Source organism: Anomaloglossus baeobatrachus, chromosome 8 (genome assembly GCF_048569485.1).
Source record: "Anomaloglossus baeobatrachus isolate aAnoBae1 chromosome 8, aAnoBae1.hap1, whole genome shotgun sequence".
NCBI lineage: Eukaryota > Metazoa > Chordata > Amphibia > Anura > Aromobatidae > Anomaloglossus > Anomaloglossus baeobatrachus.
The window spans coordinates 98,212,447-98,230,143 of record NC_134360.1 but is presented as its reverse complement, the minus strand read 5'-3'; the positions used below and the strand labels follow the sequence as shown (position 1 = coordinate 98,230,143).

The following is a 17,697-nucleotide window of genomic DNA, read 5'->3' as shown; positions in this document are numbered from 1 at the left end:
TTAAAACCTGGGAGACTGCTCTGGGCGATCCGGACATCTATGATAAAATTCTAAGGGGGTTGGAATCTGTTAAGAAAGTAATGATAAATGAACAATGGAGGGAGATGCAATTTAAGCTAGTACACAACGCAACATACGCCTTTAATATATCATAGCAGCTCACCAGTGCATTTCTTGGACCATTGCCCTAAATGTGGACTCCATAAAGAAAAACTGTTTCACTGCATATGGGAATGCCCACGAGTGAGGGGGGTATGGGAGGAAGCGGTGGCGTACATATTGAGGATTTGGAAAGTAGTTATACCCGTCACCCCTCAGGCCTGTTTGTTTCACTGTATAGAAGCCGCTACAGAAACTGACAGAGCAAGTGGTCACATTCCAGGTGTAATACACGTAGTATTGCTTGTAGTCAAGAAATGCCTACTTAGGAATTGGCTGATAAGACAGACTCCGAGAAATACAGAAATAGTTGATACCCTAAAAACAATAATGATGTACGACAAACTGGATTTGGAGAAACATACGGAGAAGTCCACTAAAAGATTCTTCAAAAAGTGGAGAACATTTATTGAGCAAAGCTTCACACAGACTGAAATCACCCAGTTAATTAAAATTGTCTCTCCAGTAAAGGAGACAAACTCTAGCACAGCGCCACCTATTGGAAGTAGCGATCCTAAAAGTCACAAGTGCATTTTTAACAATCCTTTGCAATATGACTCAGGATATATAAGCCAGATCAGAATCCCAATTTGCAGACACGGTGTTTCGGGGTGCTTGCCCCAGCTAATTAAAGCATTTGAACACACGTCTTGGTATTGTTTGCAAGACACTGCAGGGACACTAGGGACACTGAAGATAGGGAGCATCCAAAGGACCAACTGAAGGGAACAAATATGTTCGTTTGTTAAGTTGAAGTAAATTATTGTTAAGATAATTCTATGGAGATGAAATTGTTGTGATAATGAAAAAGAAAATGATGTAACAGAAGCATTGTACGATCCGGAGAAATTTTATGGAATGTAACAACATGTTCTCTTGTTGATGATATGTGCTTGCTGACATCAAATAAAATATGTTTTAAAAAAAACAAACAAACATATGCTTTAATAAAGTAAATTTGTCAAAATTATTTTGTCTGTCTCTGGTCTGTTTTTGTAGCTACACATTCAAAAATCACTCCAATGTGGGTTTTTTTCACTTCCCCATCTATTAGCTATCAGTTATGTATGTTCAGGATACACTTTAAAATACTTCTGCTGTTGTCAGCGCCACATACAGTACGTCCTTTCCTTGATTAGGTGACCGCAGTTGTGACTAGCTCCCGCACTGTTTTCTGTGTGGATTGGAAGTCACTTTCTCAATGTAAGTCTATCAGAATTAGAACTAGGCTCTTTTAGACTTACATTAAGGCTATGTGCGCACTAGAAAGTGCCATTTTCTTAAGAAAAAAACTGACCCTCTGAAAGAATCCCGCACCCGCGGTAAAACCGCACCCGCGTTGTTTGCCGCGGTTTTGAAAAGAAGTGACATGCACATTTTCTCAAGAAATTTTCTCAAAAAATTCTGCAGAAAGAATGTTCTTGAGAAAAAAAACGCAGTTTTTTTTTCCCATAGGTTTTGCTGGGAAATGTCTGCAGAAAGGTTACAAACATTTCTCAAGAAATTCTGCAGCAAAACCACGGGTAAAACCGCGGGTAAAAATGCAGTGTGCACACAAGGCCTAAGAAAGGAAGAGACGGTCTGTGGAGTGTACTGGCGATACAGTCAATGCAACAGCAGCTGCCCACTTCTTCAGTTACTTGCCTTTCTAATAAGGTGTTTATATTCAGAGACAGCAAACTGGTACATAACTAGTGATGGAAGAGGCAGACTCCAACGATCGGTAAGTACTTTAATGCATACACTAAACAAACATTATTGATAGCTAACAGGTGAGAAAAACTCTGGAGTGGTACTGTCCGTGGTCAGTGCCTGAATGGAGTTATCTCCACTCCAGCCATGAAAGGCTGAGAAAAGACCTAACTGTTAACCTGAGATAACATTTTACTAAATGTAAGGTTCTGGTATATTTAAATGGTGTCAGATTGTTACACGATTTTCCTTGCCCCATTTCTTCATAATCCGGATGATGTATTCTACTTGTGTACTTCCAGTACTCCTCAGCAAATGAAGCACTTCTCTCAGAGTTTCTCTGTATTAGGAAAATAACAACAATATTATTATATGCAAGATAAAGAGATGTAAAACCCACTATTCTTCAAACCCCTATTATACCATGACATTGCAGTGTAATTTACGAAAGACCCCGGACAAAACAGGTTACCCTTTACAAAGCTTGTATGGATAGAAAACTATTACCGGTATTTAGGATGGATTATGAACTGTAATATTTGTAGCTATATTGTTTTTATGAATATGGGGACACATTACACGTTAATATTGTAATGAGTGATTAATAAAATAAATATTTTATTGTACAGGGTATCCCTCTTTTTGGATGTTTGAATTTGGATAAGGATATTAAGCTAAACCATGTATGGTGGAAACAGCAAAGTACTATATGCGAGGCAAAGTTTATACAAATTGTGATTTTTTTTCCTGCGTGTTAATTGATACAATAACATATGGGGGAGACTAAAGTGTCAAATTTCTCATGTTACTGTAGAATTATGTGCAAATTGCAACTTTCTCTGCATGTTATAAAGGTGGTAACATAAATTTATTTGCTCCAAGTCTTTTTCATAACAGTTATGATCTGTCTAAAATATGCAACTTTTATGTAGAAATGCAAGCAGAAATGTGTCGTATTTCATACCAAAAGCTGAACACCACGTTTTCCCACCATTTTTAAGTTGTGGTGTGCACTAAAAACTGGTGAAAAAACCACAAAAGACTGTTAAACATTGATAAAATTGGCTTTCGCATTTACAGCAAATAAATGACACACGAGAACGGGCATATGAAGGGACCATATTCTAGACAAATAACTACAGCCACTCCCACACATTATTGAACTGCCATACAGAAGAAGCATATAGAGACTCACAGAAAGGCAGAAATAATAGAAAGAGAATCCTCTTTACTAAAGTAGAAAAACTTTATTTATCAGACAATGTTACAAGAGGTTTAAAAATTAGTTTTTTACAGATACACAAATTTATATTAGAGACACAGACACAAAAGAGTCCTAAAAGACCCCCCACCAGTCAGGATATCCATAGATGGAATCCTACCCTGACAAAAAAATAATAATAGTAATAGATATCATATCCGTATAAGTAAAAAAGTCCTCAAAGAAAAATCATTTACATGTGTCCTACCACAAGATAACCACTAGATGGTGCCAGAGGTCCGTGAGAAGCCAAAGGCATAGAACCAATACAGAGCAAATAGCAACCAGACAACTGCAGAGCCAGGACCTACAAACTGAAAATAAATCATAGAGAGGGGGAAAAACTTACCCATGATGGCTGTGCTGAATGGTGACGCATACGTTTTCCTACCTCTGTGATTTATGTTCAGCTTGTAGGTCCTGGTTGTCTTAGGCTATGTGTCCACGGTAGAATGTTGCTGCGGATTTTTCTGCATGAAAATCCGCGACTTTCGCGGCAAATCCGCACCTTATTTTTGCCGCGGATTTACCGCTAATTTACCGTGGAATTGCCGCGGATTTTGATGCGGATTTTTTTTTTTCCCCCCCATTCTATACCCAAAATCCGCACCAAAATCCACAACAATAATTGACATGCTGCAGATTTTTCTGGATCAAAATCTGCGGCAAATCCGCCGCGGAAAAATCCGCAGCAAGGGCACAGCATTTCCAAAATGCCATTGAAATCCGCGGTAAATCCGCGGCAAATCTGCGGCAAAATCCGCGCAAAATCCGCAGCGTGGGCACATAGCCTAAGGCTATGTCCGCACGTTGCTTTTTACCTGCTTTTTACCTGCTTTTTTGCTGCTTTTTCAACTGCAGCGTTTAATGCCAAAATGGTTGTGTTCTGCTTTTCAAGCAAAGTCTATGGGAATTTGGGTTTCTTGTCCGCACTATGCAGTTCAAACTGCAGCCTTTTTGGTGCAGAACTTTGGTCAAAAACTCAGCTTTGCAGTGCAAAACCCAAATGGCAAAAACAATTGACATGTCAGTTGTTTTTGCCATTTGGGTTTTGCACTGCAAAGCTGAGTTTTTGACCAAAGTTCTGCACCAAAAAGGCTGCAGTTTGAACTGCATAGTGCGGACAAGAAACCCAAATTCCCATAGACTTTGCTTGAAAAGCAGAACACAACCATTTTGGCATTAAACGCTGCAGTTGAAAAAGCAGCAAAAAAGCAGGTAAAAAGCAACGTGCGGACATAGCCTAACTGTTGTTTGCTCTGTATTGGTTCTATGCCTTTGACTTCTCACGTACCTCTGGCACCATCTAGTGGTTATCTTGTGGTAAGACACGTGTAAATGATTTTTCTTTGCAGAGGATGTCTTTACTTAATACGGATATGATATCTATTACTATTATTATTTTTTTGTCAAGGTAGGACTCCAAGTATGGACGTGCTGACTGGTAGGGGGTCTTTTTAGGACTCTTTTGTGCACCTGTGTCTCTAATATATATTTGTGTATCAATAAACTAATTTTTAATCCAACTGTAACATTGTCCGATCAATAAAGTTTTTCTACTTTAGTAAAGAGGATTCTCTTTATATTGTTTCTTACTTTACTATACGCTCCCTCTTCCTCTGTATGGCAGCAAACAAATAAGGCAGTTTGCACAATCACAATGACAAATGTTCCCTTTTGTGGTTCAGTTCCTTGCTGAAAAAGTGTTGACATTCATGGACGGTTAACCAGTACATACCTAGCTCTGCTTCTATAAGGTAAATACATGCACATTTTGTTCTCACTTGTCATCTTCAGGAGCGCACCATTTCTCTGCCTCCCAGCTTTTTGTTTACTGGGGACGGTGCACTTCTTAAGATTAACTGGTTTGGAACTGCAGCATGGTTGCATGACTGGTCAGAAATGTGCACTCTCCGACGCTGCAGCAGCATCAGAGGAGTGCAGGTACACTTTGGCAGGTGCAGACGACAGCATATTCTCTCCTCTGAGAACATTGGGTTGATTATGTAAATAACACTATGATCAGAGTACGATCATAGTGTGCTCCGATCTCTCAGATGAGAAGATTCAGAAAAAATTTCACAATTTTCTCCATTCTGCCATCCGAATACAGTTCCATTGGATTATATAGACTCAGTGACTTGCATGGCCGAGTACAATCCAAATATCTGATCAAACTTGGGCATGCAGTAATCAAAAATAAAAATCAAAATTAGACATGAGCAAGCCCCATAGACCAATATTAGTCCAAGTACGATAAAATGTTTTGTTGCATCCACACTTGGACAGAAAATACGCTCGTCTGAATGTGGCCTAAAGCTGAACTGATCGTGGGCTCCAGGGATCCAGACAGATTTAGAACATTGGTTTCAGGGCTCTATTGAAAGAAGGGAATTTTGTTACTTACCGTAAATTCCTTTTCTTCTAGCTCTTATTGGGAGACCCAGACGATTGGGGTATAGCTACTGCCCTCTGGAGGCCACACAAAGCACTACATTAAAAGTGCAAGGCCCCTCCCCCTCTGGCTATACCCCCCCGTGGTATCACGGGTTCTCCAGTTTTAGTGCCAAAGCAAGAAGGAGGAAGCCAATAACTGGTTTAAACAAATTAACTCCGAATAACATCGGAGAACTGAAAAACCGTTCAACATGAACAACATGTGTACCCGCAAACAACAAAAAAACATCCCGAAGGACAACAGGGCGGGTGCTGGGTCTCCCAATAAGAGCTAGAAGAAAAGGAATTTACGGTAAGTAACAAAATTCCCTTCTTCTTCAGCGCTCTATTGGGAGACCCAGACGATTGGGACGTCCAAAAGCTGTCCCTGGGTGGGTAAATAAATACCTCATGTTAGAGCTGCAAAACAGCCCTCCCCTACGGGGGTGTCACTGCCGCCTGCAGGACTCTTCTACCTAAGCTGGCATCCGCCGAAGCATAGGTATGCACCTGATAATGCTTGGTGAAAGTGTGCAGACTGGACCAGGTAGCTGCCTGGCACACCTGTTGAGCCGAAGCCTGGTGACGTAATGCCCAGGACGCACCCACGGCTCTGGTGGAGTGGGCTTTTAGCCCTGAAGGAACCGGAAGCCCCGCAGAACGGTAGGCCTCTAGAATTGGTTCTTTGATCCATCGAGCCAGGGTGGCTTTAGAAGCCTGCAACCCCTTGCGCGGACCAGCGACAAGGACGAAAAGTGCATCGGCACGGCGTATGGGCGCCGTGCGGGAAATGTAGATTCTGAGTGCTCTCACCAGATCTAGCAAACGTAAGGCCTTTTCATACCGGTGAACCGGATGAGGGCAAAAAGAAGGCAAGGAAATATCCTGATTAAGATGAAAAGAGGATACGACCTTAGGGAGAAACTCCGGAATGGGGCGCAGCACAACCTTGTCCTGGTGGAACACCAGGAAGGGAGCCTTAGATGACAGAGCTGCCAGCTCAGACACTCGCCGAAGCGATGTGATTGCAACAAGAAACGCCACTTTCTGCGACAGCCGAGAAAAGGAAACTTCCTTCAGAGGCTCGAAGGGCGGCTTCTGGAGAGCAACTAGTACCCTGTTCAGATCCCATGGATCTAACGGTCGCTTGTACGGGGGCACAATATGACAGACCCCCTGCAGGAACGTGCGCACCTTAGGAAGACGTGCTAGACGCTTCTGAAAAAACACGGATAGTGCCGAAACTTGCCCTTTAAGGGAGCTGAGCGACAAGCCCTTTTCTAACCCCGATTGCAGGAAGGAAAGAAACTTGGGCAATGCAAATGGCCAGGGAGACACTCCCTGAGCAGAGCACCAGGACAAGAAAATCTTCCACGTTCTGTGGTAGATCTTAGCCGAATTCGACTTTCTAGCTTGTCTCATTGTGGCAATGACTCCCTGAGATAATCCAGCAGATGCTAGGATCCAGGACTCAATGGCCACACAGTCAGGTTCAGGGCCGCAGAATTCTGATGGAAAAACGGCCCTTGGGACAGTAAGTCTGGTCGGTCTGGCAGTGACCACGGTCGACCGATCGTGAGATGCCACAGATCCGGATACCACGACCTCCTCGGCCAGTCTGGAGCGACGAGTATGACGCGGCTGCACTCGGATCTGATCTTGCGTAGCACTCTGGGCAAGAGCGCCAGAGGCGGAAACACGTATGGGAGCTGAAACTGCGACCAATCTTGAACCAAGGCGTCTGCCGCCAGAGCTCTTTGATCGCGCGACCTCGCCATGAATGCCGGGACCTTGTTGTTGTGCCGGGATGCCATTAGGTCGACGTCCGGCACTCCCCAGCGGCGACAGATTTCCTGAAACACGTCCGGGTGAAGGGACCATTCCCCTGCGTCCATGCCCTGGCGACTGAGGAAGTCTGCTTCCCAGTTTTCTACGCCTGGGATGTGAACCGCGGATATGGTGGATGCTCTGTCCTCCACCCACATTAGAATGCGCCGGACTTCTTGGAAGGCTTGCCGACTGCGCGTCCCTCCTTGGTGGTTGATGTATGCCACCGCTGTGGAGTTGTCCGATTGGATTCGGATCTGCTTTCCTTCCAGCCACTGTTGGAAGGCCAGTAGAGCAAGATACACTGCTCTGATCTCCAGAACATTGATCTGAAGGGTGGACTCCTGCGGAGTCCACGTCCCCTGAGCCCTGTGGTGGAGAAATACTGCTCCCCACCCTGACAGACTCGCATCTGTCGTGACTACTGCCCAGGATGGGGGCAGGAAGGATCTTCCCTGAGACAATGATGTGGGAAGGAGCCACCATTGTAGAGAGTCTTTGGCCGTCTGGGAAAGCGAGACTTTCCTGTCCAGGGACGTTGACTTCCCGTCCCATTGGCGGAGAATGTCCCATTGAAGTGGGCGCAGATGAAACTGCGCAAAGGGAACTGCTTCCATGGCTGCCACCATCTTCCCTAGGAAATGCATGAGGCGCCGCAAGGGATGCAACTGGCCCTGCAGGAGAGATTGCACCCCTGTCTGTAGTGACCGCTGCTTGTCCAGCGGAAGCTTCACTATCGCTGCTAGAGTATGAAACTCCATGCCAAGATACGTTAGTGACTGAGTCGGTGATAGGATCGACTTTGGAAAGTTGATGATCCATCCGAAAGACTGTAGAGTCTCCAGCGTAGCATTCAGGCTGAGTTGGCATGCCTCCCGAGAGGGAGCTTTGACCAATAAGTCGTCTAGGTAAGGAATCACCGAGTGTCCCTGAGAGTGCAAGACTGCTACCACCGCCGCCATGACCTTGGTGAAGACCCGTGGGGCTGTCGCCAGACCAAATGGAAGAGCTACGAACTGAAAATGGTCGTCTCCTATCACAAAACGTAGAAAACGTTGATGTTCTGTAGCAATTGGCACGTGGAGATAAGCATCTTTGATGTCTATTGAGGCAAGGAAGTCTCCTCTGGACATTGAGGCAATGACAGAGCGGAGGGTTTCCATCCGGAACCTCCTGGCGTGCACATGTTTGTTGAGCCGTTTTAGGTCCAGAACAGGACGGAACGAGCCGTCCTTTTTTGGAACCACAAAGAGATTGGAGTAAAACCCTTGCCCTTGTTCCTGAGGAGGGACTGGGATAACCACTCCTTCCGCTTTTAGGGAATCCACCGCCTGCAGCAGAGCATCTGCTCGGTCTGGACGTGGGGAGGTTCTGAAGAACCGAGCTGGAGGACGAGAATTGAACTCGATTCTGTACCCGCGAGACAAAATGTCCGTCACCCACCGGTCTTTGACCTGTGACATCCAAATGCCGGAAAAGCGGGAGAGCCTGCCCCCGACCGGCGATGCGGAGGGGGGGGGCTGGAAGTCATGAGGTAGCCGCTTTGGAAGCGGTACCTCCATTTGCTTTCTTGGGGCGTGTGTGAGTCCGCCACGAATCTGAGTTTCTTTGCGTCCTCTGAGTCCCTTTGGACGAGGTAAATGGTGTCTTGCCCGAACCTCGAAAGGACTGAAACCTCTGCTGCCACTTTTTCTGCTGAGGTTTGGGTGTTCTGGGTTGTGGTAAAGAGGAGTCTTTACCCTTGGACTGCTTAATGATGTCAGCCAATGGCTCGCCAAACAGTCTCTCTCTAGACAAAGGCAAACTGGTTAAACATTTTTTGGAACCAGCATCTGCTTTCCAGTCCTTTAACCACAAGGCTCTGCGCAAAACTACCGAATTGGCGGACGCCATTGAGGTGCGACTGGTAGATTCTAGGACCGCATTGATAGCGTAAGACGCAAACGCCGACATCTGCGTGGTAAGGTGCGCCACTTGCGGCACTGCTGGATGCATGATAGCATCCACTTTTGCTAAGCCAGCTGAAATAGCCTGGAGTGCCCATACGGCTGCGAATGCCGGAGCAAACGACGCGCCTATAGCTTCATAGACAGATTTTAACCAAAGGTCCATCTGTCTGTCATTGGCATCTTTAAGTGAAGCGCCATCCTCCACTGCAACTATGGATCTAGCTGCAAGTTTGGAAATCGGGGGGTCTACCTTTGGACACTGTGTCCAGCGCTTGACCACCTCAGGGGGGAAAGGGAAACGCGTATCTTTAGATCGTTTAGAGAAACGCCTTTCTGGGTGAGCGTCGTGCTTCTGGATTGATTCTCTGAAGTCAGAGTGATCTAACAAAGCACTCAATTTACGCTTGGGATAAAGGAAACGAAACTTTTCCTGCTCCGCAGCCGCCTCTTCTGCTGAAGGGGCTGGGGGAGAAATATCCAACAGCCTATTGATGGCTGAGATAAGGTCGTCTACCATGGCATCCCCATCCGGGGTATCCAGGTTGAGAGGGGTTCCAGGAGTGGATTCCTGATCACTCTCATCAGACACATCACAGGGAGACTGATTGCGCTGAGACCCTGAGCAGTGTGAAGACGTCGAGGGTCTTTCCCAGCGAGCTCGCTTAGGGTGGCTGGGGCCATCATCTGAGTCATAATCCTCGGCCTGTGAAGCCGGGGACCCCCCTGTGGGCTGGATACATTCCAAGTAAGGGGGACCTGAGGACAGAGGCCTCGCCGTGCCCAGAGACTGAGCCCCATGCATAGATTGCAAGGTCTCAAGGATTTTTGCCATAGATACAGACATATTATCTGCAAAAACTGCAAAGTCCGTCCCTGTCACCGGGGCAGAACTTACAAGCGTCTCAGCCTGGGTCGCTACCTCTCCTGACTCCGGCTGGCGAAGCAGCACCGGGTCGGAGCATTGCACACAATGGGGGTCATCAGAGCCTGCTGGTAGATTAGCCCCACATGCAGCACACGCAGTATACACAGCCCTTTTTGCCTTGGCCGCCTTGCGTTTTGAGGATGACATGTTGCTGCTTCCACAGAGCGATCTGGGATATGCAGCCAGAAGCGCACCTCACAGTGCAAGAAATACAATATCTATATAACTGTATCCAGTACACTGATACACAGTGAGGCACTAGAGGGACCAGCACAGAAAAATCGCTTACCGCCCGCTTAAAAAGCGGGTGTGTGGTCGCCAGATAGCCCCTAGTCCAGGTCTCCCAGAGCCTTGCGTCCTTCCTCCAGCCAGGCATGCATGTAATGGCTGCCGGCGTCTCGAGAGAGGAAGGGGGGCGGGCCCTGGGCGTTCCTGGCCAAGAGCGGGAAGCCTGCTTCCCTCTGTGCCAAGTGAGAGGGCTGGAGCATGTAAATCAGGCTCCAGCCCTCGTCGCTGCTTGCGAACAGCGTCTCTCCCCTACCCTGAATGACAGGGTGGGGGCGGGAACGAAACGGAGCTGCCGGCGTCCTAGGCCCAAAAAGCCGGGGACTAAAGTTATAACCGCCGCCGCCGTAAAAGCGCGGACGGCGGATCCCCGGCGCACCACAAGTCACAGCAGCGCCGCCCGGTCCAGAGGGGGTCGGCGCTGCGTTCCCAAACACAAACAATCCCCCAGTAATCTGTAGGGACACCAACTCCACGATGCGGTCCCCGGCGCACTATAACACCCAGCCAGCCCGGAGTGTGTCTGTGCCTGCCGGGGACACAGAGTACCTGTAAGATGCAGGGCCCTGTCCCTGATCGTACTCCTGCTCCGAATCCATCAGGTTCTAATGGGTCTGTGGATGGAGCCCGGCATCAGAGCTGAGAGGCCGGCAGGATCCCACTTCCACAGAGCCCTACAAGGGGATGTGGAAGGAAAACAGCATGTCAGGCTCCAGCCCTGTACCAGCAATAGGTACCTCAACCTTACAACACCATCCAGGGGTGAGAAGGGAGCATGCTGGGAACACTATATGTGTCCTCTTTTCTTCCATCCGACATAGTCAGCAGCTACTGCTGACTAAAATCTGTGGAGCTATGCATGGAATGTCTGACCTCCTTCGCACACAAAGCTAAAACTGGAGAACCCGTGATACCACGGGGGGGTATAGCCAGAGGGGGAGGGGCCTTGCACTTTTAATGTAGTGCTTTGTGTGGCCTCCAGAGGGCAGTAGCTATACCCCAATCGTCTGGGTCTCCCAATAGAGCGCTGAAGAAAAAGCATATAAGCACCACGCATTCGCAGCCATGCTGCTAGAGCGTTTTTCAGGTATAGTGATGATAATGCTGACCCATTGGATCCCTTCCCTATCCCATTACTCCATTTCCCTAATCCTGACCTTCAATGGTAAGATCATTTGTTGACTCCTGTCTGTGACCTATCCTTCTAACATTTTTTTCAAAGGAATTATTTAAAAAAAAAAAAACTTTTTTTTTTTAATTTTTCTGTTTTGTTTTTTTTTCACATTTTTTTCAAAAAGATTTTTTGGGGGATTTTTTTCAAAGATTCCCTCAAGAAAGTTTTCTGACATTTTATTTTCACACTCTGTTCTAATATGTTACCTTCCTAATATACCTACATCTCCCTTTATAGTTATCCCATTCATGACACACTTTATCCAGCTACTGTTCTACTTAATCTTATGTTCCATTTAGGCTATGTGCGCACGTTGCGTAATTGCATGCAGTTACGCTGCGATCTGCACCACAGCATAACTGCATGCGTCCTGCGTCCCCAGCACAATCTATGGAGATTGTGCAGAAGCCGTGCGCACGTGGCGTATTAAAGCGCAGCACTTTGGCTGCTGCCCGAAGCGCGCGTTCTAAGAAGTGACATGTCACTTCTTTCCTGCGCTTTGCCTGCATCCCCTGCCCTGTCTATGGGAGGGGCTGCAGTCAGAGCGCATGGAATCGGCTTTTTTTTCCTTCATTACGGACTGTTTCTGCAGCGATTTGAAGCGCACGTGTGCTGTTCAAATCGCTGCAGAAATTTCTGCAGTGACAGTACGCAACGTGCGCACATAGCCTTAATCTTATCTACTATGCATAGAGCCATTTCTATTCATTCCATATAGTAAACAGGGCATTACATATAGCTATACTTTACACACATGCGCTCTGATTCCTATCGATACAACCAGTGTATGATTAGATTCATCAGTGCACATGTGCAACCATCCCCATGTTTACAAGGTTGTCTCAGCATGCTCCACAACAAGCAAGTGCCAGCTACATCAGTGCGTCATTAGATTGATCAGCGTGCATGCGCCGCCATCTCCATAACCAACAGGACGCTTCAGCACGCTATCACACAGACACCCCAGAATACACACGTGTCAGTTACCTAGGCACCTTCCTGTGCGCAAGCGCTGGCCTCTCACAGCGCACCAAGACACGTCATTTCCCTTCAGTCTGTGAGATGGCCAATGTGGTACCAATATTCAAAAAAGGGTGTAAAAGGGAACCTGGAAACTATAGGCCGGTAAGCTTAACATCTGTTGTGGGTAAAATGTTTGAAGGGTTTTTAAGGGTTACTATTATGGAATGTCTCAATGTTAATAATTGTTTAACTCCATATCAACATGGATTTATGAAGGATCGCTCCTGTCAAACTAACCTGATCAGCTTCTATGAGGATGTAAGCTATCACATGGACCGAGGAGAATCATTGGATGTCATTTATCTCGACTTCGGTAAAGCATTTGACACTGTCCCACATAAAAAACTGCTAAGTAAAATAAGAAAGCTTGGGCTCGGGGAAAATGTGTGTAAATGGGTAGGTAGCTGGCTTAGTGGTAGAAAACAAAGAGTGGTTATTGATGGCGCATACTCAAATTGGGCCAGGGTTACTAGTGGGGTGCCACAGGGGTCTGTATTGGGCCCCCTACTATTTAATATATTTATTAATGATCTGGTGGATAGTTTACAGAGTAAAATATCAGTATTTGCAGATGATACAAAACTATGTAAGGTAGTTAACACAAAGGAGGACAGTTTGCAACTACAGATGGATTTGAGTAAATTGGAGAATTGTGCTGAAAAATGGCAAATGAGGTTTAACACAGATAAGTGTAAGGTTATGCACATGGGAAGGAGAAACAGATGCTACAATTACTTACTAAATGGGAAACTGCTGGGGAAATCAGACAGGGAAAAAGACTTAGGCATCTTAGTCAATAAGAATCTAAATTGGAGTGCCCAGTGTCAGGCAGCAGCCACCAAAGCAAATAGGGTGATGGGATGCATTAGAAGAGGTCTGGGGGCACGAGATGAAAACATCATTCTCCCTCTGTACAAATCACTCGTCAGACCACACTTGGAGTATTGTGTGCAATTTTGGGCGCCGGTGCTCAAGAAAGACATTACTGAACTTGAAAGGGTTCAGAGGCGGGCTACTAAAATAATAAATGGAGTGGGTGCATTACAATACACGGAAAGGTTATCAAAATTAGGTCTATTTACTCTAGAAAAGAGAAGACTTAGGGGAGACCTAATAAACATGTACAAATATATCAGAGGGCCATATAGAGATCTCTCTCATGATCTGTTGGTACCAAGGACTATGACAAGAACAAGGGGGCATTCTCTTCAATTGGAGGAAAGAAAATTCCTACATCAGCATAGAAGAGGGTTCTTCACGGTAAGAGCAGTGAGACTCTGGAACTCTCTTCCTGAGGAAGTGGTGATGGCCAACTCACTGAATGAATTTAAGAGAGGAATGGATGCTTTTCTTGATAGCAAAAGTATAGAAGGTTATAAATAGCATAATCTTACAGGTAGATAGAAGAGCGACCAAGATTATTAGAGGAATGGGTGGGCTGCAACACCAAGACAGGTTATTAAACTTGGGGTTATTTAGTTTGGAAAAACAAAGGCTTAGGGGGGATCTAATCACAATGTATAAACATATGAGGGGACAGTACAGAGACCTTTCCAAAGATCTCTTTACACCTAGGCCTGCGACTGGAACACGGCAGCATCCGCTACGTCTTGAGGAAAGAAGGTTTAATCATAATTACAGACGAGGATTCTTTACTGTACGAGCAGTGAGACTATGGAACTCTCTGCCGCATGATGTTGTAATGAGTGATTCACTACTAACATTTAAGCAGAGCCTGGATGCCTTTCTTGAAAAATATAATATTACGTTATGTATATTAGATTTTATGACAGGGTGTTGATCCAGGGAACCAGTCTGATTGCCGTATGTGGAGTCAGGAAGGAATTTTTTTCCCCATTGGAGCTTATTTGACACATTGGGTTTTTTTGCCTTCCTCTGGATCAACATGTTAGCCTACGGGTTGAAATAGATGGACTTAGTCTCCCTTCAACCTTAAAAACTATGAAACTATGAAAACTATGGCCAGTGCGTGTGAGCTGGCGTTATCTAAAGCCTACAGGATACATTCAAGAAAGCACAGGCAAGGGAGTGGTTGCCATTCACAGGTACTCCATATCATTCTTACCCTTATTCATCATTTTTTCCCCCTTTGTACTATCATTTTATACAGTTCTGACATAACGTGCATTTAACCCCATTACGACCGCGTTACGTTTTAAAACGGCACCAAAAAAGGGTACTTATTCCTTTCTGCCGTTTTAAAACGGCGGGCAGAAATAAGTGTATAGCGCCCCCCAGCGTCAGAAAATCTCCGGGGTTTCAGCTACCGGGGGTAGCTGAGACCCTGGAGATCATGATTCGGGCCGGTTTTTCCGGTCCCCAGTCACGTGATGACCGGTATACACCGTATACCGATCATCAAGTTATAGTAAATGACCGCGCCGGTAAAAAATGATTTATCTGCCATCTGGGATGATCAAACATGCCAGAAGGGAGATAAATCTTTTTCCCGGTTCCCTCCGGTCCCCTCGGTATCCCCAAAGTGCCCCCCCCGACCCCCAACCCCCTCCCAAAAATCCAAGATGGCCGCGCGCACCGGCGAGCACAGCAGCGCGCCGGCCGCATTTACACTTTTCTTATGGTTTCTGTCGTATGTGCCATAACACATGCGACAGAAACCTGCTCCCTAGGCCCTGCCGGGTCCCCCCCTATCCCCCCCGGTGTTCCCCGGTGTCATACATACCTGTCGGAGCGCTGATCCCCCGCGGCCCCCTCCTCCGTCTCCTTCACAGCAGACGCCGGTCACATGTGCAGAGCGCGGCTGTCAGCTTCCTGTGTTCAGGACGCTGGCTGCTGCTGCTGCTCGGCACACTGCAGCTGTGACCCAGGGAGGGTGGGTGCAGATTCTTTGCACTCACTCTCAAATGGAGGGTCTGCAATACTAGAAAATGGGGGATACGTTCCCTGAACATGTCTCCATATTCTAGAAGGTCCAGAGTCGACGTGGGACGTCCAAATGGATTACAGCGGATTTTTTTTTTCTTTTCTTTTCAATAAATTGGTCAATCAGGGAATGTTTTGGGGAGTGTTTTTTCAAATAAATTTTTTTTTTTTTTATTACTGTCAATTAGTTATGTCGGGTATCTGATAGACGCCGTGACATAACTAATTGCTGGGCTTGATGCCAGGTGACATTACACACCTGGTATCAACCCCATTTATTACCCCGTTTGCCAACGCACCAGGGCGCGGGATGAGCTGGGGCGAAGCGCCAGAATTGGCGCATCTAATGGATGCGCCATTTCTGGGGCGGCTGCGGCCTGCTATTTTTAGGCTGGGAAGAGTCCAATAACCATGGCTCTTCCCATCCTGAGAATACCAGACCCCAGCTGTCAGCTTCACCTTGGCTGGTGATCTAATTTGGGGGGACCCCACGTTTGTTTTGTTTTTTTTAATTATTTATTTATAAATAATTAAAAAAAAAAACAGCTTGGGGAGCCCTCCAAATTGATCACCAGACAAGATGAAGCTGTCAGCTGTGGTTTGCAGGCTACAGCTGTCTGCTTTACCCTAGCTGGCTATCAAAAATAGGGGGGACCCCACGTCATTTATTTTAATTCTTTTTTTTTTTTTTTGGGCTAAATACAAGGCTAGGCATCCTTTAGTGTCACATGAAAGGCACTAAAGGGCGCCAGCTTAGAATATGCAAGGGGGTGGGACGTTATATATGTTTGACATCTATCCATTCATCCATTGTAGCATTTTACGCTGTGTGCCCACAATCAGGGTTTGCAACGTTTTGGGCGCAGAGTGTTTTCCCTGCGTCCATAACGCTGCGTTGTGCAGTAGAAGCACAGTGGAAGGATTTTTAGAAATCCCGTGCCCACTGTGTTTCTTTTCTCCGCAGCATAAATCGACCTGTGGCGCAGCTTCCCGAGCCTCAGCATGTCAATTTATGCTGTGGAGATGAGTGTTCTTTGCAGGTAGAATAGAACTAAAGTCCACAGCAGCCTGAACCCAAATCGTGGGCATGGGCAGCTGCGTTCTCCCGTGGACAACACTCACATTTCTGCAGGAAGGCTGACACTGGGTACTAGACGCCGTGTCGCTGGATCATGGCCACATAGCCTAAAGGCTACTTTACACGCTGCGATATCGGTCCCGATATCGCTAGCGTGGGTACCCGCCCCCATCTGTTGTGCAACACGGGCAAATCGCTGCCCGTGCCCCACAACATCGCGCAGACGCGTCACACATACTTACCTGCCCGGCGACGTCGCTGTGACCGGCGAACCGCCTCCTTTCTAAGGGGGTGGTCCGTGCGGCGTCACAGTGACGTCACTGAGCGGCCGCCCAATAGAAGCGGAGGGGCGGAGATGAGTGGCCGGAACATACCGCCCACCTCCTTCCTTCCTCATAGCGGCCGGGAGGCAGGTAAGGAGAGGTTCCTCGTTCCTTTGGCGTCACACATAGCGATGTGTGCTGCCGCAGGAGCGACGAACTACATAGTTACTGCTGCAGTAACGATAATCGAGAATGGACCCCCATGTCACCGATGAGCGATTTTGCACGTTTTTGCAACGATGCAAAATCGCTCATCGGTGTCACATGCAGCAACATCGCTAATGCGGCCGGATGTGCGTCACCAATTCCGTGACCCCAACGACTCCGCATTAGCGATGTCGCAGCGTGTAAAGCCCCCTTAACAGTGAGAAATTTGTTGCTACAGCAACATTTTTGTGAAGTACCTGTGGATTCAAAATGTTTACTATACTCCTGAATAAAATCCTTGAGGGGTCCAGTTTCCAAAATGAGGTCACTTGTGGGGGGTTTCTGATGTATAGGTACCCAAGGGGACCTGCTAATGTGACATGGTGCGCGCAATTTACTTCAACTTTTCCAATATTCAAATGGTGCTCCTTCCATTCCAAGCCCTCCCATTTATCCAAACAAAGGTTTTTGGCCACATGTGGGGTATCCCTGCGCTCACAAGAAATTAGATAAC

General features: G+C 46.7%; 1 protein-coding gene across 1 annotated transcript in view; it reads right to left on the bottom strand.

The window, feature by feature from the left end:
- Positions 1-990: 990 nt before the first annotated feature.
- Positions 991-17,697, bottom strand: part of IFT56 (intraflagellar transport 56) — a 243,338-nt gene continuing 226,631 nt past the window's right edge. The window contains exon 18 of the mRNA XM_075321910.1: positions 991-2,191. Coding sequence (XP_075178025.1) covers positions 2,080-2,191 — 112 coding nt within the window. The 3' untranslated portion in view covers positions 991-2,079. The remainder of the gene's footprint in view (positions 2,192-17,697) is intronic.